The 25,188-nt window shown below is 43.0% G+C and overlaps 1 protein-coding gene across 1 annotated transcript; it reads left to right on the forward strand.

The window, feature by feature from the left end:
• Positions 1–1,448: 1,448 nt before the first annotated feature.
• On the forward strand, positions 1,449–25,095 carry ccnd2a (cyclin D2, a). The gene is made up of 5 exons (XM_068312246.1): positions 1,449–1,867; positions 3,227–3,442; positions 6,682–6,841; positions 14,640–14,788; positions 20,907–25,095. Exons 1-5 carry the CDS (start codon positions 1,472–1,474, stop codon positions 21,078–21,080), a joined length of 1,095 nt encoding a protein of 364 aa, XP_068168347.1. The 5' UTR covers positions 1,449–1,471; the 3' UTR covers positions 21,081–25,095.
• The last annotated feature ends 93 nt before the right edge of the window (positions 25,096–25,188 follow it).

A 25,188-nucleotide genomic window follows, 5' to 3' on the forward strand; every position in this document is an offset into this window, starting at 1 on the left:
TAAAAGTCTGCCCAGTAACAATCGCACAGCCTCGATCGAGCGCTGGGGAACTATTGGCTATGCAAATATACACACAGGGAGGAGGAAACAACTTGGACTGGAAAAAAAAAACTTAAAGAGACATTTCCCCTACTTTTCTCATATGCATTGCTCTATAGCCAACAACCTTCGAAATGGAAATTAGCAACTCTAAGCTCGGAGGATTTAACAGTCCCCAGACTTCCCCTGACGCACCGAAGTCTCGCTTCATTCATGGCTTCGTCTTTGAAGTTGAGAAAGAATAGGAGGGGGATTAACATATTTACCCATGCAGATTCTCTTTGTGACTATATGTGTGGCTAAATCATTTGGCAGTCATTTTTTAATTATCTGCTCAATGACCTACACTCACAGCTTCGTTTCCACCTGCTTGTTTTTCCATGTAAATTAGGCTTTTATAGAGGCCTGACCAAAAATTGTGATTCAATGCAGGAATTGTACATTTGCTTGATATTTGAGTTGCCTGTGACTCTCATCCCTGTGTTATCTTTAACTGAAGCTAAGCCTTAAAAAAATAATAAAAAAACAACAACGCTGACTTAAATTTCCTAGAAAGCTATCTCATAAACCACAAGCTGTTAGTGGCTGCAATGAAAAAAAAGTAGTTCGGAAGACCACGTGCATCCGTGTATGAATGCGCGCGGACATGTGTGCGTCGGTGGGTGGGTCCGACTTTTGCGCGCGTTCGTGCGCGCGCAGATGTGTCTGTAAATTAGTATGCAGTGTTTATAGCGGCATACATGCAGTATCTCCATGCGTCATGCTCTGCGCTAAGGTTCACTGAGTACTTTTGAAAAAAAAACAAAAAAAAACTTGGCAGGCAGTCGAGTTGTTCAATAAAGACAACAAATAACTTGTTTTCTTTCTTATCCAAACTAATATTCAAATCATTTTCACAAGGTGGCACTTGTAGCTCTTCAGCAGGCAACGCTGGCTTCTTTAAGGCTTTTAAACCCTTAAAAGTTTACGGGAAATAAAGATGCAAGGATTAATAAGTCATGTAGGCATATTACATCAACTGTAAATGACATTATACTGCATTACCATTATACTGCAATCAAGCGCCTACATTTAAATATGGTAATTAAATAGCACAGAAACACATTTCTGTGACCTGAAAACATGCCCTCATCAAACATAAGTCAGACTCAGTTGAATATACCCTTATTTGGTTTATTTGACTTTAAATAGTTGCTAAAGCGAAACGCCTGGTCTTCTTTACAACTTTAATGTCATAGTCGTGCATTTGCGTCTGAGAACGTGTCAACCTTTCACATTCTGAAACAGAACAAGTTTACTGTAGGTCGTCCCGCATGCCAAGCTAAGAAGAAAGAGCGGCATGTTTCGTCTGGTCTATACAGTGGTAAAGAGGTGCATTGCGTCAGTGGCGCATGCAGGGCAGGCTTGAAATGCGCCTGATCTGGCCAGGCGGATGAAAGTAGAAGCGCACTGTGGGAAGAGAGGAAAAAGTTCTCAACAAGGAGAGGCAGGACTACACTCGCGGAGCCCCTGCAGTCTCACTTTATATGTATCTTTCCCTGCCACTGTTTTTTGCATTTTTGGTCTGCAGCACCACTTTTACGTCTCCGAGAGAGAAATCCTACTTTTTTACTTAAGAGAAAGCGCCAGTACCATGGAGCTGCTCTGCCTCGAAATGGACACCATCATACGAGCTCGTCCCGATCCGAACCTCCTGTGCGATGACAGGGTCCTGCAGAGCTTGTTGACCATAGAGGAGAGATTTCTACCCCAATATTCCTATTTCAAAGGCGTCCAGAAAGATATTCAGCCATTTATGAGGAGGATGGTCGCTACATGGATGTTGGAGGTATATCGAAACACCGAGGGCGAACAAGTCTTATTATTTCCGTGCTCGACTTCAAAGCTTCTTTATTTGCTTCATTGCTGCTTTACTGAGGGCTGTTTGCATTATATGGATAGTTAGATAAGACTTACTGCTTTCATTACCGACTGCTTATTTCTCATATTGAACAAATGTGTCGTTTTCTGTAATTTCTTAGTGTTTTTAAATCCGGTCTCGAAGACTGTCAATGTGAAACTTAAAAATATCGCGGACACCAGAGAGTTTCCTCTATGTGACTCAGATGTTGTTGGATCAGGCTACCCGACGGTTCTTTTATGTTATTATTTTAGATAGCCTGAATATTTCCATGCACACGTATGCACTCCACAATGCAGCGCTGCCTGCGCTGTTCTATCGCCATGTTGGTTTTTACAGGAGCGCCTGTGCTTTTAAGGGGACTTTACAGTGTCATAAACGAAATAACAGTGGTTAAAACCCATCGGGAATGACAGAGGGTGTTCTTGGGTGTACATTGAATATAGAATTGGTCGCGAAAAGCGCTGCAAACAGTTTGGGTATCTATTTTAAATGTCGGAAGGGGCGAGGGCCTTATCTATCCTCTTGGTCTTCCCCCCGTCGCAATGCCTCACTCTGGAATTATGTTCGATTTTTGACACTTGATCAAATATTTCTGGCCGATGTCCACCTATAAACATCAATGAGCCTCTGTGCTTTATTTTCATGTAAAATTTGTTGAGATGCGACCCACCGGAGATTTTTAATTAATTTTTGAAATAATTATACCGGGTCGGCGGTGACGCACATCAGACCAACCTCTTGATACTCTTCCTTTATTTTTACATTTTATTCATACTTATCATGGATGTATTTGGATAGGGAGGGTCGGATATGATGTGAAAGACCCTATTGATTATTATGATGCGGAGAAAACCGGTCGAGACAATTTATTTATATTTTTATTTATTTTATGAAAATATGACGAATGAAAAAAGCGTTTCCGTGTGCTGCGCTGTCGGGGTATTTTTTGGCTTGGCCGATTGTGACTTGAATTCATTTGTTAGTGAATGAACTGCAGGAATGCGACTCTATTGACAGTATGTCTCAAAGACTTTGTCATTCTTTGTGTAATAATGTATTTAAAATCAATTTATGATGTCGCAACTGATTGGGGCTGGGCGCAAATTCTTGGCCGGGCCCCAACTATGTGTGTCATTGAATTTATGCTCTTTCTTTGATTAAACTTAAGTTTCGTTATACCTTATTCACAAAAGCGTTATATACATGTGTCATTATATACAGTGTCATTGCAGGGTGGCTTGTTGAAACTAACATTGCTGCATTGTCTGTTGTCTTCCACTTAAGGTTTGTGAGGAGCAGAAGTGCGAAGAAGAAGTTTTTCCGTTGGCCATGAACTACTTAGACAGATTTTTAGCCGTGGTACCCACCAAAAAGTGTAACCTGCAGCTGCTTGGAGCGGTTTGCATGTTTCTTGCATCCAAATTGAAAGAGACTCGTCCATTAACCGCAGAGAAGCTTTGCATCTACACAGATAACTCCATCAGACCACAAGAGCTGCTGGTAAGCAACAGTTGGTTCAACGCAATTCCCAAAATTCCCAAAATGCCTCTTTAGGAGACGCATTTTGCCATCTCATCTGGGGGAAGAAAATTATATTTTCATTATGTATTTAATGTTTTCTTCTAGGAAAGCACGGTTTTATTTCAGCTGTTTTTAATTTGTCAATTTATACCTTATTTATCTGAAGGGATGGCATGTTAAAAACAGCCTATATAGTCAGTTCACTGAATATTTAGTCCAGTCTCTACTTTGGACTGCGGTGTCATCAAAGGTGCTTGAGGAGCGAAAGCGTCACAGTGAATTGTTCCACAGGGTTTTCTCTGTACTGTATTAAGAGCCTGTGGGCTTTACAGTATCCGTCCTGTCTGTGTAATGGTCTCTATCGCCATCTAGTGGCAGATATTTTCATAGAGCAACGGGGTCAGCTTGAACTCCATCCAAAGTTCTGACTGTGTTCCTGTCAGCTAGAGAGGGAGAGAGACACAGAGAAATTCAAGTTTGCCTTTTACAGTTTAGCTTCCATCTAAAAATAACTATTGATGCACACATTTCTGATATAGTGTCATGCCACACTATTTAAAATTCTTGTACACGTTTCAATGTAGAAATGTCTCTTACAGTCAAAAGTAAACATAAAACTTGTGACTGCATGCTTTGTTTGTCATGTGGAGAATAAAATGTCAGCTGTCTGTGGTTTGTGTTTGATAAGGCCCCTTTGGTCTGATAATACCAATTGCCTTCACCAGCACAAACCAATTAATTAACTCTGTTTCATGTCTGATAAGTGTTTCCCCAAAGCTCTGTGGTGCTACATAAACATTCCTCAGTAAACAACAGCCAATCCCACCCATGTTGTGAAAGAGGCCACATATTATGATTCAGATGTGGCTGATGGTTGCAGGCCTGCCTCACTGCCTGGCTGGCGGCTGTACTCATTGAGCTGGTTGCTGCAGTATAGTCAAGTTCCTTATGGGCTGTTGTTGGTTGGTTTCTGATTATATTTAAAAATATTTTTCTGCTTTGGAACACTGCATTGAAGTTAATTTCCCTACTCTTCTATGACAGTTTTAATGGCTAGCGTCACTTAGTTTTGACAAGTAAAGGGAATGTGCACTAGTAAGAAACAGCGCTGCTCTGTCTGGAGTGGACTCGTATAAAACAGTGTGTCATGCTGCATTTTTACAAGACTGTGTTCTACCTTTATGTGCTGTCTGAAGACAAAGACTCCAGTCCTTGAACTAGTTTGCTGGAGCCTCTGCTCACAGTCTCTGTATAAGGCAGTATTTTGGCTGACATGCAGATACAGGAAACAGAGATCAGCTGCTCAGGGCATGTGATGTTTTTTTTTCCTCATCTTTGGTAACAATTTCTTGTAAAAAAGAACCGCAATTTTTTCAAAGAAGGTGTGACCAGAGAAAGGCAGTAGCAGAAGGAAGTGGGTGCATGCCTGCCACTCTGTCAGCCTGTGTTGCAAGGCTTGCCATAGTCCTTGTTGCAGGCTTGAATCATGCTTCTTACCGCTGATGGAAAAGAGCAGGAGGCAGCCTACTTGCAAACATGAGTGCAACCGCAATTAGCAAACCACTACTGGCCATTATGATTTGCATATGATCAGATATTTGAATCTCTGACATACTTGTTGCACATCTCCGTACAACCCTTAATTCAGATGTGGTTTTCTCATTTGCGCCCACAGTTAACTTTGGGTATAAACACATCCCCTGCAGCTCCAACAGCTCAGAAAACATGGCAAGGCTGATTGCTGATTGGCTGCAAGCAGCATCAATGGCAGCCATGTTGAATTGTCTCATGACTGAATCCATGCGGTCTCTCGCTCTCTTTCACTCTGTCTTAGTCTCTGACAGAGAAAATGAAGAGCATCAAGTCACAAGGCTGCAATCCGGAACCAAACCACATTTTTTCTTCCCAAATTAGTCACCACCTCTTCCGTTACCCACCTCCTCCTCCAGGAAGTGAAAGTAACAAGACGCTCCAAGAGAAGTGACCACCACACCTTGTATCCCACAAACACATGTTTGCACAGAGAGTCACATCAACCAGCATGTGTCATCGCATTCTGCTGAGAGATCCATGTTAAATGGTTTGTGAAGTTCAAAAATGGTTCAAGAGAAATGCTGCCCGTGAGCCAGAAATATGACGTAACTTAATTACAATAAAGTTTTTCACTCCGTTTGGCAATGACATTTATCAAGGGCTTTATTAGGACTCAAGATGAAGGAAACAGTACAGTAAAAATGCAGGATGAGTGAAATGAGATATGATTAGATAATGAATTCCCTTTTAATGTAAGACATCTGCATTGCTCTTCCTTCTTACGAAGCAAAACAATTCTTTAATTTTAACCTGGTATCAGATAGTCAAACCTTTGATGATCCTTTTTAATGAAAATGCAGCACAGACAAACCAGACAGGGAGTTGTAAAAGTATTGTCAGGTCACCTGGGTTGGTGGAGATTCTTTGTGTCAGATCCGACTTAGCTGAGGCCCCGTCCACACAATGCCGGAACTTTTTGGAAACACAACTTTTTTGTTGCGTTTACGCCTTCCATCCACACGACAACACAGATATTCGAAACGTAAACGCAACTTTTTGAAAACGCTGGCCTAGGTGGATTTTTTTTTAAACGTTGGGTCTGCTTTGTCGTATGGATGGTGTATCTGCAACTTTTTAAAAACGCTGACGTCTTGCCTGCGACGAAAACCGCTGTGACGTCATATTTATGGTCCCGTGTGTACAAACATGTTGGATGTACGAAACTTGTTGATGGCAGCATTCTTGCAGGCATTTTGTGACAACAAAACACAGAGGATTCCCATTGGATAAAATTTGACTCAATACTACCATCACATGGTTTGGCATGCTTATAGCCGTCTTCGAAAACGTACTGATAGGTTTACGTGTGGACGGAGATTTTTTTTGAAAACGCTGTTGTGTGGACGCAAATCGTTTTCGATGTGTTTTCAAAAAGTTGCGTTTTCAAAAAAAATCTGTTATCGTGTGGACGGGGCCTGAGACTAATACTAACAGCTATACTTGAACTCTATTCATATTCATGTACAGGGCCAGAGCCATAGAGAGGAACAACCAGTTACTTCGTTCAGCAGTGTGTCTGGATGGTCTAATGCAAAGTGAAGTGATGGTGGTTGAGAGTAAACTGGTGTGATATGGAAATATGTGGTTCTCATTCTAAACTGAGTTCCTACTTCTGTCCCCTCCAGGAATGGGAACTTGTGGTGTTGGGAAAGTTGAAGTGGAACTTAGCAGCAGTAACGCCAAACGACTTCATCGAACACATTGTGAGGAGGCTGCCACTGCCCGAGGATAAGCTGGCCCTTATACGCAAACATGTCCAGACCTTCATTGCCCTTTGTGCCACAGGTAGGACACAGTGGAAGCTTATGTCACTCTCATTTCATGTCTTGAATTCTTAATAGAAAAAGTATAATTCATCTGAATTCATGTTTTTCCTTTGTAATTTGTCCTTTTGGTGTTGCAAGTGACACTGATCACAAGTAAAGCTTGCAGATCAGAACAAGCAGCAATGACTTGTATCAACATACTTTCTCATGTTGAAAAATATATTATCACCGTTCTTTTTTCTGTACTGTATTAATGCCTTCCTCTTAGCAACATGTGGCAACAACTCTTTTCAGAGGTGCATTATCAACCAGTCATGGCCCGCCTGAACTGAAGTGAGATACATTACCTGTAAAGGGGAAATGTTCTTGCCACTGGGAGAAGCATGTGCCATGGGTGACATTTTAACATTAAGGCTGTTATTTTGACATCCGTTGTTTGTCTTCTCCCAGGTTGATAGGTGGTCGTGTTTTAGAGGCATATTGGTAGCTTCCAGAGCATCCAGTAACACTTCAAAGCAGATTTAGCGTGATTGAGGGGCATTCCCATGTCGCACAGGTTCTAGAATTGGAATGAGCTGGGTTGGAGGCAGGCAGGCCATTGTCTCTCTGCTCTCGAGGTGAATTGTTCCCTCAAGATCAAACATGCAGACGGTTGTGGGAGAAACAGGCAGTCTTTAACTTGATCCGAAGAGGCAGCGAGTTCGAGGTGAACAAGATGCAGGAGGGGAGTTAGGGAAAGCCAGAGGGGTCTATTGTTTTTCCTGTGCCAATTCTAAGGCATGTCATGTTTTCATCTCTTTCCACTGCCGCCTTCCTTCCCTGCCCCCCCTCCCAACTTCTCACGCCTCCTCACCCTACAGCTGGAGGACATGATAGCTTTCCCATGATGAGACTTTCTCGTGTTGGCGTCCACAGTCAAAGCTCCTAACAAGGCAAGAGTAGTAAAACCAGTGTGTTCATTTACAAATGAAACATGAAGATTTAACATGAAGATTTGTTCATGTTAACTACATTAAGATTCACTTTCAGAGTAAACCCCCACGCAATCCATCCCTGCTTTGGGAAATAGTTGCTTTTGCTGAATCCATTCATAGGAGATTGTCCGTATAGTTAAATAACTAGATCCCAGAGAGACAACAGGTATTTTCAACACAAGCTGATGGAGTCCAGCCGCTGATTATATGGATGAGGGCAAGAAATGTGCACCAAAAGTTTACTTTTTTTGCTGTTTCAAAGAAGAAAAGACTTTCTCCCCTTCTTTCATTCTGTGGTACTATCTCTTGCTGTCTTCCCCTCCCTGTGTTACCCGACATCTCTCACCCATTACTTTGTGCCAGTGGATTAATGTGTGGAGTGACAGTGTGTCAGTGATAGGACCAATTTCCAAAGCAACATTGTGAAAGACTCAGCATGCACTTTGTCCTTAATTGCTTCAGTGAGACAGTGGAAATAAATTTACGAGCCTCCAGGAGTTGTCCTTCTGACATTGTTTTAGGAGAAGGCTTTCTTGAGATAGCTCTGGATTATTAACAGGCCATTTATCTGCATATGCTCCCCTCAGTCTTGTATCCAGGCAAACAGTGAGTGAGGGCAAAAGAGATAGAGCAAAGAACAACAACAATTTAAGAAATTAGCAAAAGCGATTAAACAGTTTGGCGCATCTGAAAGTCTCAGATTTTAAAACACAATTGTGGAACATTCCCAATTGTAAATCCTCAGGTCATCTAGTGGGAATCCTCTTCGAGACGTCCTATGAGCAGAGCTGAGAAGGTAAAGACCCACGAGAAGGAGAATTGCTCTAAGGGGGATTTACATTTACAAGAAATTTGACAACAGGTCACCTGGGCCCTTCCTATTTCATACAGTCTGATTCAACCCACCACCCACTGCTACTCCCGCCACTGCTGCCCCTATACTGAAAAAGAAAACATGCATAAAACCACGGCTCTCTGTTTTCGGAAGAACAAGAGAGAGAAGAGGAGAAAGTGGAGAATAAGGCCTCATTCCTAATGGCTCGTCTCTTTTGATGAAACAGTTCCGTTCGGGCCACTCGGTGGGATTTTGTCAGGTGGCGCAGGCTGGCTCTGTATTAATTAATAACATTGGCTGGTCCTTTCAGGACTATGCAAATGGCTCGGGAGCTCAGCTAGAGACTGGGAGAAAGGAGACAAAAGACTCAGCCCTTACATTTCATATGCAGAGCCATGCAAGGGTCAGCGCTGCAGGGCCACTTGATAGGAAACACCAGCGGTTCCCTCAGGCAGGCCGCCGGATAATAGCCCAGAAACAAGCTCATTAAGGGAGATTATGAACCTCCATTCCTGCACACAGATACCAAGCACTCAGAGCTTCCTCTTCTATTCTTATTCAATTGAGGTAAAGTGGAAGAATGGACAGGGTGCATGGGACAGACAGATGCACCCCAACCTGCCTGATGCAGTTCTTGAGCTCTGTCTTCTTGCCATATTGGCATAGGGATTATGTTCCTTTATTTATACAGACTCCAAAAGCACTCTTTCTAATGGTATGGATGAAATGGTGACAATAGTCATAGAAGTGGATCAAAAGAAATTTCTGGGCCAGGGCCAACAGAGCCATCCCAGGGAAAGTCCTGGAGAGCTTTGCCACAAGTTGGGATGTAAATAACTGGTTTAGGAAATAAACAAATGCTTCTTTTATTTTAGCTTTGATTCATTTTTCTGTGGTGTGTTAAAGTGTTGTCGGAATGTTTGAAGTAACTTGATGATTAACTGGTTAGTTTTTCCAAGACAAAGTAATGATTCACTAGCTAACAAACATGAGAGAAGTAAAGAGTTGGTGCATGAGTTCACTTTCAGTCTTGTATAACATCAGTTGGTGTTATAGCATTTCAACAAAAGTGTCACTGAATTAGATTTTTTCCCCCTATTTTTGGCTGACCTCTTCATTTACAACTAATGTTTACCAATGAGCCCGTGCTCTTCTGATTTGATATGCATAATTGTGTGCAGATATGACACATTTCACTGTTAAGTTTATTTAATATAATGCTAATGAAAGAAGGACGATATACAACAGCTCCGTCCATTTTTAAACACCAATCAAATAATTCTCAATGAAATTTAAGTTATCCTTTCATTGTAGTTGTAGTCTCACTGGTCCAGAGAAGAATGTTCCCTGTAGCTTCCTCTCTGGAACAGCTGTTTTGTGGAGAATCCCCCTCCAGGCTCAGCTTCACATTCAACAGATGAATGATTCATCTGACTTGTGGTCAATGAAATGGTCTCTACTGGTATTTGTTGACATAAAACCCCCTTCATGTTTGATGACTCAGTGCCTCAACAAATTAGCCGCCTCCTCCAACAAATTATCAACTCTCCACATGCTCCACTGATGTTAGGAGTCACCTCCGGTACGGCTGCACTGTCAACACGTGAGGCGGGAAGATGCTTCCTGACAGTAAGCACACAAAAATGTGAGGCACAGTGAGTCATTGAGTGGCATGTCCTGAGTCTCTACATTCACATAGCGGAGGCCAGCTGAGTAAAATTGGAAACACGAAGACGGAGCCGTTATGTCTGAATGATGTCATCTCACTAAAACATTCCAGAAATCTAAATGTTTGTAAAAATGGCCTATTTACCTTAGAGGCCATTTTTAAATGAGAGTGGAATAGTGGAAAAAATCAATTTTGATTAGATTTTGAGGTCCGTGACATACACTACGATGCCAAAAGTATTCACTCACCTGCCTTGTTATCCCATTCGTAATCAGTAGAGTTCAATGACCTCAATCCACGTTTTGCAGCTATACTAGCTTCAACTTTTCTTGGGAAGCTGTCCAGAAGGTTTAGGAGTGTGTTTATGGGAATTTTTGACCATTCTACCAGAAGCGCGTTTGTGAGGTCACACACTAATATTGAATGAGAATGCCTGGCTCTCAGTCTCTAATTCATCACAAATGTGTTCTTTCTGGTCGAGGTTAGGACTCTGCCGGCCAGTCAAGTTCATCCACACGAGAAGCTATCGTTCATGTCTTTATGGACCTTGCTTTGTGCACCGGTGCACAGTCATGTTGGAAGAGGAACTTTTCCCACAAAGTTTGGAGCATGGAATTGTCCACAATGTCTTGGTATGCTGAACCATTCAGAGTTCCTTTCACTGGAACTAAGGGGCCAAGCCCAGCTCCTGAAAAACAACCCCACACCATAATCCCTCCTCCACCAAACTTTACACTTGGTACAATGCAGTCTGACAAGTATCGTTCTCCCGGCAACCACCAAACCCAGTCTCGTCCATCAGGTTGCCAGATGGAGAAGCGTGATTCGTCACTCCAGAGAACGCATCTCCACTACACTAGATTCTAGTGGCGGCGTGCTTTACAATACTCCATCCAACACTTTGCATTGCACTTGTTGATGTATGGCTTGGATGCAGGTCCTCAGCCATGGAAACCCATTCCATGAAGCTCTCTGCAGACTGTTCTTGAGCTAATCTGAAGGCCACATGAAGTTTGGAGGTACAGTATGTGGCAATTAACTCTGCAGAAACTTGCCGACCTCTTCTCAGTATGCGCTTCAGCATCCGCTGACCCTGCTCTGATAGTTTTCATGGCCTAACACTTCATTGCTGAGTTGCTGTCATTCCCATACGCTTCAGCTTTCTTATAATACAGCTGACAGTTGACTGTGGAATATTTAGGAGCAAGAAAATGTCAAAACTGGACTTGTTGCACAGGTGGCATCCCATCACAGTTCCACGCTGGAAGTGGAAGCGACCCGTTCTTCCACAAATGTCTGCCTGCCTAGGTGCTTGATTTTATACGCCTGTGGCCATCGAAGTGATTGGAACGCCTGATTCCGATTTTTTGGATGGGTGAGCAAATACTTTTGGCAGTATAGTTTAGCTTGAGTACGCATCAGTAAATCTAGAAAGAGACTACTGTTAGTTTTTCCAAAAGTGTTTTCTTGGCTACTTGAACACCGCAAATGAAGTCAATTTAATTTCCATTATCTCCCAAGTCTCCAGAGTGACAGTGATCAATAATTTCTCCCCTTTTAACTCCTGGAAAGATTAATAAAGCCTGGTTTGGAAGTTGTTGCTCGCTTGCCTCATAGTGCTACACTGGTTGCACCTCTCGGTAAGTCTCTGCAGACTTTGCTTTTTCTACCAGGTTGTGCTGCATTAGTGGTGAAATGTACTGTCATGCCAATCCCAAAATAATGTTTGTTTATGGCCTTAATCAGTCAACAGGCCCTGAGTCCTCGTAATGCTACTCCTTTAATAAACAAGGTCACTAAGCGCTACATGTATGGAACACAAACCCTGATTTATAGCTCTGGAAAGAGAGAAGAGAGTGAAAAGTTGCCTTTTTCTTTCTTCTTTTGGCTGTTGGTCAACTTTCCAATTTTAATTAATTTACAATTTTAATGTGAATACTGTGCATCGCAGCCACCCAGGAAGCGTGGGCCGTGCGGGGGCAGCGATCTGCGAGACCAGTGTCCTGAGGATGATGTTTCAGGGTATATGAACATGAAGGAATGGAGATGAGGGGGCACAGGCAGGAGAAAGGGCCATTGAATGGGGTGAGAGGCATGCAGGCCAGGCTAGCCAGCCGCTGCTCACAGGGAGCTTTCCATCGCAGGCGTCCCCACTCAGCTACATACACTGTTTATCCTCACCATGAATATCAATAAGGGCCTCCTAAAATACGGCCATTCTTCCCCCTACATGCAGCAGCCACCAGGCCGGAGTGTCAGCCCACATCGGCTGCACGCACGCGTCCTTGTTTTGCTACAGACCTGTCTTGTTTTAAGTGCGAAAAATCAGCTTGCTGCCCACTGCCCACCACTCAGCTCTCCCACAAACCTACTTCTGTGCTGTGTGTGTGTGTGTGTGTGTGTGTGTGTGTGTGTGTGTGTGTGTGTGTGTGTGTGTGTGTGTGTGTGTGTGTGTGTGTGTGTGTGTGTGTGTGTGTGTGTGTGTGTGTGTGTGTGCGTGTCACTCTGTATCTGAATCTTAAACGTGTAGACATCAGTGCATTGTTTCTTGCCAGTGGCTCTTAGATGTCCACCTCTTTGCCTGTCAGTCTGCACTTACAACACACGTACAGTAAATCCGTGTATGTCTTTGTCCCTTTATCTCAACAGAAAGTTGTGCTCTTACAGCAGTGATGTAATGCTGAGGGGCCTTGTGCTCTCTTTCCTCTTGGCTCGAGGCAGTCTTTAATAAATCGCCCCTTGGCAGAGGCCCAGCAGCTAACACAGGGGTGTATAATAAGTTCATTTATTTGTCAACACTAAGCCCACAAGATGAGAAAGCGCCTGGCTGTGCATGTTAAAAAGGCAGTGAGGGTCTGCCTTTACAGCTATCAAAGGGCCCACCTCTTTGATTCGAGCTTTAAAAAAAAATCTCCTTCAGGGCCATCGCACAGTTTGCTTTGCAATTGAATATGGCAATATGTTAATGTGCAGGCTGTTTCTATGCCCCCACTGCCCACTCCTCTAGCCCATAGGTGGCCCAGGAACAGAGGCATACTTGTGGAGGAGGGGTGGGAGGCAGGAGGTGAGTGTCTCTGGAGGGCAATTCTTTTCTTCTTCCAAAATCTCGCAGGAGTCTGGACACAGACTTCAGAGTGATGTGCATCAGTGTTGTCTGCCCCGTTCCTCTCCCACCAAGCCAGCCACCTTCCCCTTTTTCATTCTCCTTATTGCCTTGTCGCCATACCATCCATCCCTCCCTCTTCATCTTCCTCCCAACGTCAACCCCCTCAGCCATAGTCCAGCCACGCTCTTTGTCCAGCCTGTCTCCTTGGTATCAACTCAGAGGGGATGGATGCTGTGTCTCTCAATTAGGTGAAATGAGGTGATGACTCTGGACAATGGAGTCACACTCTTTTGCACTCTTTTGCCTTCCCTCTCGCAGGCCCGCCACTCTATTAATATGCTAAAAGATAGGAGGGCCGCCAATGCAAACCGCTGCCTGTTGTCGCAACAAAGACTGGGGCATGTGCACCATTCACTGGCCCCATCTTAGCAGGCCATGTGTTGTCCAAAAAGAAAGATAGAAGTTGAGAAAGACATAAAAAGAGAATAGAGAAAGGAGTGTGTGTGTGTGTGTGTGTGTGTGTGTGTGCGTGTGCGTGCGTGCGTGCGTGTGTGTGGTGTGTGCTTGTATGTGTGCTTGTGTGTATGAAGAGAAAAACTTGTCTGTCTGTCTTCTCTCTCCCTGTATGCCAGTTGCATTGCCTTTTCGGGCTTCTGGCCCGTTCACAAGCTGTCTCATTTGCATTATGAATGACAGTGAGGGGAGCTAACAAGGTTATTGGTCTTTGAGACGCACGCCTGTGACCACACGTGGAAAAAGGACCTACAGCAGTGAGCATTGGCAGAGGCACTGAGCTTCTTTATTCTTTCCTTTCCAAGTGCTATGGGGCTTTTTTCAGCAAGCACACGATTTACTCAGGAGATGGAAGAAAAGAGGCCGGGTTGGGGAAAAGGGGGACCATGGCGAGGAGTGGGTGAGGGTGGTTGCTTTTCAGCTCCTTTACAAGCCGAGTGAACCCTCATTATCCAGGCCTCTGGTCATTAGTGGGTGCTGCGTTCAGACCCAGTGCAATAGAAGGATTATTTATTAGCTGACTGCTAGATTACCAAATCATATTATCTCTCAGGGGGATACATCTGTACCCTGTTTGTGAAGAATATGAATTGAAAAGTGCTATTTAGAGACTGCGCCAGGTGAATGAAGATTTCACTGTAGAAAAAAAACATCTACTCCACTACATATTTCTTTTAGATTTCAAGATTGAACTCAATTTGTATATTTTTCTTGGAACAGATTTCAGCTTTGCCATGTACCCTCCCTCCATGATCGCCACAGGAAGCGTGGGGGCAGCTATCTGCGGCCTGCAGCTAGATTCATCCGACCAGTCGCAGTGGGGTGACAGTCTGACAGACCTACTGGCCAAAATCACAAACACAGAAGTGGTGAGTTTCTTTAATTCTTTGCCTTTACACCCATTTCTTATGGCTTATTTGGGACAGAGGCTACGCTGAAGTGTTCCATCAGTCAGAGCTTGATGCTTGCATCTGGAAAATTTGGGGTGATGTGTCTGGGTAATAGTTGAACAAGGAGGAATAAATATTTGTCCACAAGCACAATTACAGTAATTTTGTGACTCAAAGCTAAATGCACTACTACTGCTCGTGTGCTTTTCATCTCTCCAGTTGATCTTCGGTGAAATACCACAATCACGTCATCTTATTACCGCTGAGACACACTACTTTACAATCTCTTCACGCTAACGAGAAAACTTTTTTCTACCACATTTCGTACTTCTGAGAGGGAAAATATTCCTGTTATTTATGGCAAAAGTTAAGAAACACATTTATTCAGTTTGTGTGATGTGTTGTGCGTCAGACAGAAATCGAGATGTTAAAATGTCAGATTTGCCTCATTCTTGTTTGTTGGTATTTGGCTCTCCACAAAACCATTCAGTGGGATTTTACTGACAATATCTAAAAAATAAAACCAAATCCCCGAAAATGGCAGTTTGAATGAATCCAGAACTACATTATTTTACATGCAGTCTCAAATACACTTGACTCAACTGAGGTGGGGCAAGCAGGAGGTTTCTTCCTTTCCATCAATCAGGTCAGGCTGCTCACGACCCCCTCATATAAAAAATACTGGAAATCGGGCCAGATGGAGGACGTTTACAGTGTACTCTGTCGCTGATGGGAATGCTAGACGTCTGGGTGCAGCAAATGTTGCGGTGTGTGTGTGGGGGGGGGGGGGGGTCCAAACACAGACGGTGTCTCTACTGAGTCTGAGAGATGCCTGGCTTTCATCACGTGGATGGGAAGGGGCTTCATGCGGCAATAGCTGACTGTAAAGGTGAGTAGGTGAGGAAAGCTGTGGAGGATGAGAAAGTTGTGTGAGGTGATAATTTATCAAGTTTTGAAGTATTCTCCATTAGTGTCTTGGAAGATATTAACCCTCCCTATTTGACATATCGGACCTACACATGACAATATCCAAACAGCTCTATTTCAGAAGACCACAATTACAACATGATGTAAAAGGTTGATAGAATGTCCATGCACAAATTAAGCCTGCTAAGTTGATGTGTGCTCACTTTTTTGAAGGGGTGGTGGGGGGTGGTGGTGGAGGGCAGATCAAATGGCATGACATGGTTCCAAAATGGCCCTGGTATGTTAAATTCAGTCATGAAAAGGAGGCAAAGTAGGAGGAGGAGAAGGTGGAATAAAGCTGCTGCAGTTTGAAAAGGACACTGGGGGTGTGGAGAGAGGAGTGACAATCAGACATCTCTTGTCTCCCACCATGCTCCATTAATGCATCACTGCTGGAGAGCTTGGCTCCCTCTGGTGCAAGCTGTGTGAAGTCTTCTTCTGCAGCTGAGAAGAACTAAATAGCTGAACTCAGCAGCACTGGGGTTCAGTGTGTTTGGGCTGATAGGTGTAAGACTTGAGGGAATTAAGTTGCTGTGTGTCTCTGATCAGCTCTTTCCATTCCTCGATTCAAACAAGCCGTGGCTCGCAGCAGACTCACGAGAACTTATATTGCATTTTAATGAAGAGCACAGTCAAGTGACAGAGGCACACAAGTGGTTGTTAGCATTAAAAATGGCTTCATTTGCTTTGTGATTGTTGTGTCATTCAGCCTTCCACACAACAAAGAGGAGATGGTGATAACCTCAACCTCAGTTTGTGTCAACATCTGGCCCTTATCTAAATGTGTGCTTGTATCAAACTCCATGTTTTGGGGGCTTTTTTTTTTTATATATTCCTGGCAGTTTTGAGACTTTGCAAAGTGAAGGGGCGGCATCTTATAGCCGGTCGCCCAAAAAGACAGGCGAAATACAAAGACAAGGCAAGTTTTGCCAACTTCTGCAGAAACTGCTGCCAACAGCATCAAGGCCAACACCCCCCTGGCATCCCGCTGGCATCTGTGGTATCCACAAGCTTTGGTTTTCCAGTGGAAATGTGAGAGGGCCAAGTGACTATGGCCTTGTTCAGACCAGTCGCCTATATCTGATTTTTATCCCCTCCAGATTGATGTTGCATATCTCGTTTGTAGTCTGAACAGTTCAAATTGAATTTTTGCGGGATGTATTGAAACCACATTCGGGAGGAATTTTCATGTCGGATAGGGACAGAGGCGTCTGCAGTCTGAACAGCTCCCAACACTCCGATCGGATATGGCGAACCACGATGTCATATTTGCAATGCGAGAGATAGGCACCAGAAGGAAGAGAGGCACGCATTCCGGAGCGGTAAAACACAAAAGAAATCGACGATGTCTGGTGTGTGTTTTCTCCACCTCTACCAGACGGTGATACTGTCAATACGCTAAGGTAACAAAACTTCACGTTCGTCGTCATTATTGTTGTTGTAGCTGTCACAATTATATGACATCACATATTACTGAACGACTCCGTCCTGACGTTGTTGCTACAGCAACCTGTCAGATTCGCTGATAATTTGGCTCAGTCTAAACAGAGCCAGATCACATCTGGACACTTGCTAAAATCAGTGTGAACAGCCATCTTTAAATATCGGTTATGGAAAGAAATCTAATATGCCTGCAGTCTTAACGGGGCCTATGTTTGACATCTGGTGTAGCGAGTCGAGCCTCGTATGCACCTGGTTGGGTCAATGGGGGCTCCCCCGCTAGAGACAGCAGATGAGTCTGTGCAACCAAGAGCCCTGTCAAAATTCCAGAGAAAGCGTTAAATCTGTGAAATGTGAGACTTCTTGAGGATTTGTGGAATCTCAGCAGGGAGATCTGTCATGCTGAAATGCATGCTACGATATCTAAATTACAAGTGTTTAGTACATGAGTGTGCAGAGCTTCCCTTTATTCTTGGATGTTTGAAACAGGAAACAGAGGTTAGAGAAGTGCAAAGGTTTAAGATCACCACTTCCTAGAGTTTACCGTTTTGGCACTCATTTTCTTCCAGTCTCTCATTCATCATTTCTTTGGTCACGGTCACACTTTAAGACACGGGAAACACATTTTCCCATTTTTCTATGTCTTCCTGTTTTCATTTCTCTTTTATACTCACTTTAAGTTTCCATTATGGCGTAACTATTACTGAGAAGATCTCATGCAAGTTGCACGATGAATGAATGTAAACTTGAAAATGTGATTTTATTGGGCTAAGAATTTAAGAGGAAATTGCTGAAACCAACCAACTGTACTTGCAACAAAGGTGCATTCATTAGGAAAGCTTATCTTGAACAGCGTAGCCGCTGGTGCCACCACTTGTGGCCGTTCGGCATGCAGGCTTGAGGAAGACAGAGGTCACATTTTCTATTGTAACTTGTCAAGTTTAAAGTCATGTGGTGACCTTCTATTTCCTGTGTCAGCCCCTGGATATTTTGTTTTAAGATTCCCAGAGATCTGCAGTGTGTCTTCCTGTGTATTTGTTTCAGCTGTCTGACCACGAAGTCCTCCAAGAGTAGCAAACACTGTCTTCTGTGGCGCAGTCTGCAGTTAAAATACATTCCATGGCTTCACACACTTCTTCCTATTGGTTTTGTCTGTCTGCACGACTTCCCCCCTACCACCAAAGTCACAAAGGCCGCCCGGGGATAATGTGCATGCCTGATTTGTCAGATAGACAGATTGTTGCAGTATGATGTGTGTTTGAGGTCGGACAGATGGAAGGCCATAACTGCAAGGGAGGATCCGAGGTGGTTATGTGTTATCCGGGTTGAGGCTGCTAAATAAGTTGCTTTAGTATCACACTGCCTCCCATGGCAAACTTATTTAGTGCTTGCGCCCCCTCCAGTATGTAAGTACAGAGAGTCTGTCTGGAAACTCGATTGTTCTTTCCAGTAGTCACACATTGAAGTTGTTAAAGTTTCTCAAATAAAGCCCATAGGACTTGGCATAAGGTCCAATCTGAGATGGGGGAGTCTGTCTTTTAAGAAGCAGAGGCACGCATTCTTGCGGTACAACATGAGCAGTCCCTTTGCATGTTTTTTGCTTTCTTTAATTTTCTAACAGGAATTGAAATTTAATGACCAAAGGGGGCGCACGTCGATGTGTGTGTGTGTGTGTGTGTGTGTGTGTGTGTGTGTGTGTGTGTGCGCGCGCGTGCGTGCACACACTCAAAAGTTTGCAGCCAACCTCTGGAGGAGATTAAGGGACAGACGCTGGTTGGGTTTCCTTCACGTCAGAGCCATTGCTAGTGGAAGCATTCTCCCAGAGAAACCCTGCCCAGATCAGTCCAGCCTCCTCAGCATCAAATCATTCTTCATAGATTATGATCTGAAAAACTCTCAAAATGTTAAGAGATGTCGGAGAGCTCAAAATAAAAGAAATGTCAAAATGGGAATTACTTCATCTTTTTTGTCAGTGGTCATGTAATGTGATAAATTTCTTACACATCTTTAAATGAAATCCTAAATAAATCCACATGACTATTATATACATTTACCAAAATACAGCAATATGAAATCTAATTGAGATGTTGGAAACTTTTTTTTGTTCCACTTTGAAAGCGCTGTACACCCCCCCCCCCCTAAAAAAAAATCTGTCTTATTGTCTGAACTTTGAACTCCTGACACTCACCCAGGCAACACCAGAAGCTGTAACACAGGCTCAAACTGTGGTGTGTCACGTTTGAATTAGCTGTAAATGTCTGAAGAATATTTCCGTGTTTTACAAACGTTACAAAGTCACCCATCACCTCCGGCCATGAGGTGCTCTCAGTCATGTTTCCCATGCATGCCTGGTGCTTTAAGGCAAGGGGTTATGCATGTGTTGGCATGTGGAGGACTGGATCCAAACAACTCGGCGTCACTTGAGTTATCATATTTCACCAGCAGAGAGCAGTGCTCACAGCTCCCTCAGACAGGAATGTTCATATAACTTTGTTCTTTCACAGCAGACTACTCTTACTTCCGAACAGCTTTAATGATTGGCTGTTCGTCACCCAAAAAGCAGTTTGACCTTTCTTTGACACTCTTGCTAACAACCCATTTAGCACTCCTCTCCCTTCACCCCTCCCCCGGTTTTCTCCTCCCTACTTCATGCACTCTGCTGTCCCCTCTGTCAACCCTTCATCAGGGAAGAATATGAGGGCTCGGCTCTGTTGAGAGGCTCCTCTCCCAGGTGGATTCTCAGATTGCTGCGGTGGCCTTTGATGGTGAAAGGCGAGCTGGCCAGGTCTCTGATAGATCCCCTGCAGGCAGGCAGGCACACAGACTGGCTCTCGTTAAAAAAGCACCACCTTTGTGTTCCCACAGGAGGTGGATGTAATTAACATAGCTTTAGTACTACCTGTGTTTTCAGCCGCCGTTGTCAAGGCTACTTCTGTTTGGGTTTTGTGTGTGTTTGGAAATGGTCAAGGTAGCGGGAGAGGTGGGTGGTTGGATAAGGAAGCCAGTGGTGTGCAAGCATGGTGTGTGTGGGAATGAATGTGTGTGTATGTGTGTGTGTGTGTGTGTGTGTGTGTGTGTGTGTGTGTGTGTGTGTGTGTGTGTGTGTGTGTGTGTGTGTGTGTGTGTGTGTGTGTGTGTGTGTGATCGCTCTAAGGGTGGTGCTCCATGCACAACCCCGGTGGGCTGATGTAATGTTTGGGTTTAGTCTGGGTTCTGTGCTCGGCCTTAGCAGCTGCTAGAAAGTCAATGGTCATTGGAAACTGGCCTGTCCCAACCAGGGGCCCCTCTGGCACCACACTGGGCCCCCCTATTTTTTTTTTTTTTGTGCTATAACAAAAGTGTCCAGATTATTTGGGTTTCTTGTGATGTTAGTTGCAAGAAACAAGTTTCCTAGTGAGAACCTGTGGTGGTGTCTCTTTTGAGTCAGACAGAATCTTTGTGAAAGACAAGCTTAGCAACCTCAGAGCTGCAGACAATTAGCTTTTCTCCTCAACTGTGAACAAAATTTGAATTTACCTATAATGTCTGCAAGGCCTTTGTGACTAAAGGACATGCATTGCAACATCTAAATTTTCAGTCTGTCATTCAAGTCACACATTTTCTAGAGCAAATTTAAATCAGTTTGGAAATGTCAGAATCTCCCTCCCTATATCTTTTTAAAAGCTGTCCTCCCTCTTGTGTCACATTGCAGGATGTTCTCAAAGAATGCCAGGAGCAGATTGAACGTGTGTTGGTGACCAGCCTGCGTGAAGGGCGGCAGCAGCAACAGCAGCAGCAGCAAACGCAGAGAGGCCCCAGTGGGAAAGGCCTGGAAGAGCTGGATCAATCGTCCACCCCAACAGACGTCCGCGATGTCAACTTGTGAACCACAAGGGGGCGTCATTGCACAGGATTTACACAAAAAAGCATTGAGAAAAAACTGAATTTTCTTAAAAGCAGAAAAAAAGAACAAAAGAACAAAAAATGTTAAAAACACAAGCCCTTTGAAAGAGAAAGAACAATGCTTGCTAGTTTTTTTTTTTTGTAGATTTTCTGTTCTTCAAGTCAAAAACACCTGCCCACGAAATAGATTTTCTATGATGTTCTAGTCTAAAAGCAACAAATTTGATACAATGAAGCTCTTTGGTGCCTTGGATATACAGAAGGGAAGCCAATCATAAATACATTCTGCCTCTGATTGTATAGTATGATTTTTAAGTTATATTTTAACCACAGCTCGATAATGAGGTTGTTATGGTAGTGTGGAAACCAGTCAGAAAATTGCACACATGGGGTCGCAGTGGGGCTTAGTTTTTTCCCTGTTTTGTTATATATGAGTATTATCACTATTTCATTTGAGGCTGGTGAGAGGGAAGAGACCTTTTTGAGCTCCTCAACCATCACAAGACCCACATGTGTGTTGTTGATGAGACAGAGGCTGTGAGTACATTATGCTAAAAGTTAATGGGTCAAATTCCACGGCAGAGATGGAACGATAATAATTATTAGTAGTATTAGTAATTATTATTATTAATATTATTATTGGACATTGTTGAACTGAGTAGTAGAGATCAATAAGCTCCTTTTGTCAGGCTGCTTGTCAATGTCAGTATGTGAGTGCATGATTGTGTGTTTGTATTTTCGAATGCCAGTTTGCATGCACGCATCTGTGTGCATGTGTGCCTTTGTGTGTATTTGTGGTATGAGTGCTACATGTGATCCTGTATCTACATTTGCAGTTGCATTCTATGGCGTCAAGCTCTTGAGCCAAGTTGTAGACTTGTGGCTCAATGTTGAAAGACTATAGAGCAAGCCAAGGCTGCACATACATTGTCCATCAGTATAACAGGGCATCTATGCTATATCAGTGCCTCCGTGCATTAACTATGTATCATGGTTCATTTATGGCCAACTATAAACTCACTTGGATGGACTATGAGAAAAAAGAGCAAGCAAAGATGGATATTGGGGAAGGGACTTTCACTTAAAGCCCCTTATCTTTAGAGGAGCATTTTTATTGAGGTGCTACACCTCACACTCAGAGGTCAGGTGACATTTTAATCACTGCCATTCAGTAACTGAAGTATTACAGATTTTTTGTTCTGCTTCACATTGTTACAATATCATATTTCCTTAGTTGTGACAGGCTGCTTTGAGACTGGACATTGTAAACATGACCTCTCACACATGCAAGCATGTATTACAGGTGTGGAAAGGCAGGAATGGACCATGTTTTGAAGAGTAAGGCTATTCTTTTTAAAATCTAGACTCCTCTGTGTTATTTAGAAGGTGAGAACAGGTTGTGACGTGGAAAGAATGAGAAAGACAGGGACAGTTTGCAACTCATAAGTAATTGTGGAACTGTGCAGGGCATATTAGTGCACAGCACAGGACGGTTGGACAGTGTGGACTTAAGTGATGCAGGAGCATGCTGCTGTGTAGGAGACGGGAAGGATCTTCAGCCAGTGGTTGGAAGAAGAGAATAAACAAAAGATGCCCAAAGGCTTCACAATAAAAATGTAATAACCGCCCATTTGGATGGAATCAGCATCAGTTTCCCCATGATGTATCTCTACACTCTACACAGCTAACATTCTGGGTTTCCATTTAAATGGAAATGAAATGGGAATCTAAGACTATGTGGGGCCACATCATGTGAGTATGAACTTTCTAGAGGGAAGTGTTAAAGGAGTACAGGTTGATTATATACAGTCAATGCATCTGGAGTCCCACATAGGGTTGTTGTCAGCTCCCTATATGATTTCAATGGCAAAGCACTTTGAGAACATGCTCCCCAGGAGATGACTAAAATTAAATGCGTTTGGGCGATGATTGGAGATGAATGGATGTTGTTTTTCCTTGTTAGCCTTTTCTTTGGTTTACTTTGTAGGGCTGGTTTCCCAATCATCTACATGTGCTTTTCAAGCAAGAGTCAAATTCAAAAGGCTTTCCACAACCGATGGCGAGTGGACATTCCGCTAAAAAAAGAACATTCCTATTCAAGAAAAGTGTAAGTTGGTGGGGATTCTGACCATTTCAGAGAATTTGAGCAAATGGAAAATGTCAATATGAAATGAAAATGCCTACTCACTGACCCATGGATTCTGTTTGACTTTCTTTTATATTGTCATGAAACAAAATATTTGATTTACTTGAATTTTATTTCCTATTTATCTGCATCACAGCCACAGAAAGTCACACGGGGCAGCGATGAGCTACGATAGAAGGTGGTTGTAACATCCGATATTTGCACATGTTCTTCAGTGGGCAATGACATTTGCATTTTTAAGATACCACAGCCCTTGTTTGAAATCACCTTAACTGATTTGTGTTACAGTGGTCAGTCAGTTTTCTGTGGTGCTGGCATGTGTAGTTCAAGCTGATTGTCTGCCAGTGAACACATTGTGTCCCCTGTGAGCTTTGCTGCTTCAAATCTTTGGCAAGGGGATCCATCAGCCAAACAGACGTCAGCACAAAACAAGAGACAGATTTTTTTTATTTTAATGAGACACATGGCTTTGCCACAACAAGGTGTCTAATAGTTAATGCTTGACTTTTTTCATGACGGTATGTGACTTTGCTGCATGTATGTTTGTCAGACTGAAGAAAAATGTGGGGTTCTTATTATCTTAGCTTAGTGATGTTTTTCAGTAAAACTGGGCAATTTGATGACACGTTTGCCAAAACATCCCCATCTGAATATTTTATGTGACCCCTTCATTTTTGCCTCTGTTTGCCTGATGTAAGCTCTCTCCCAAACGTAATGGTTGTGATTTTCTTTCCTGCAATTTATTGTTGCATGTGTTCTATATTGCAACCACCTTTTTTTTTCAATTTGTGGTTGATATATTTTATGGGGTGACCAGACCCGCAAAAGGGGTTTTTCTAAGATTTAGAGATACTGTATTCCAAAGTGAAGAGAGGACAGAGGAGGTGTGAAGACATCAAGAAAAAAGTGTCAATATTTTTATTGAGTTATTGTTGTCTTTTTGCGCTGCTAAAAGCTATGAATTTGTTTCATTTATACAAAAAAATAACATTACCTAGTTGTGATGTCACTTGAGTGTGCTGCTATTTTATAAACATTTGTATTATAATATAATTATTTTACTGCTTAAGAGATACATTCAGAAAAACAAAGTAGATGGTGATAGAAGAACATGAAATGAATATTCGACTGGAAATGTTCTTTGTACAGTTTGACAGTTTGCTTAGATAGCATGTCTTATCCCCCATCTCCCCCCATTTTTTTAAATCAATTTTGCTCTCCCTCTTCAGTCACATTCTGCATCAGTGGTATTTCCTATACCTCAGGATTACTGGACAAAATAGACAATAACACATCACCTATACCTCTGCAGTTAAGGGAGCCTTGAACAGAGGAGAAACAATGCATTGTGGAAACAACTTGCTCAGTGAGATGGGACAAAGGATGTATTCAAAGCTCCCATTTGGACTTAACCTGTAGTGGAGGGGGACACAGCAACACGGAAATATGTTTTCTTGGTGGGCTTACTTGATAGTTCAAGCATGTTAGTTTCTGTCCATGTTGGTGCTACATCTGACTTGTGTGCACGAGAGGAAAAGGCAGTATTTCTGTGCTGGCCAAAGTACAGTTCTTGCTTTATACAATCCTTGAATGTCAGTAAATGTGAACTCTGTCAGACAGAAGTACATTTTGGTATGATATATTGCATCTGTGCAACATTGTAACTCCTACCTAACAATGGGCTGAGCTACACCTGTCATGTCCAACCATAAATATTCCCCATATCTTGAAGTTTCAATGGTGCAGATTTCCCATTGAGTGTCCCCTTCCACTATAACTCACATCATGTACCTCAAATGTCTGTTGCACAACTTCTGTTCAATAAACAACTGCTTTAAAGGATGTGACACCACATCAGCTCACTATTTCCCACGCATGCATTCCTTTTGAGTCCTGTGTAATTGTTTAACTTATCATTACATCAGTATTATACATGTGTATTTTG

This window comes from Antennarius striatus, chromosome 4, assembly GCF_040054535.1.
Source record: "Antennarius striatus isolate MH-2024 chromosome 4, ASM4005453v1, whole genome shotgun sequence".
In the NCBI taxonomy this organism is placed as follows: Eukaryota; Metazoa; Chordata; class Actinopteri; order Lophiiformes; family Antennariidae; genus Antennarius; species Antennarius striatus.

Excerpts from the sequence above, each read along its gene's own strand:
- ccnd2a (XM_068312246.1), top strand. The coding sequence starts at position 1,472 with ATGAAAGTAGAAGCGCACTGTGGGAAGAGAGGAAAAAGTTCTCAACAA. Across the intron at positions 6,842-14,639 it reads CATTGCCCTTTGTGCCACAG|ATTTCAGCTTTGCCATGTAC; the intron begins GTAGGACACAGT and ends TTCTTGGAACAG. Across the intron at positions 14,789-20,906 it reads AAATCACAAACACAGAAGTG|GATGTTCTCAAAGAATGCCA; the intron begins GTGAGTTTCTTT and ends GTCACATTGCAG.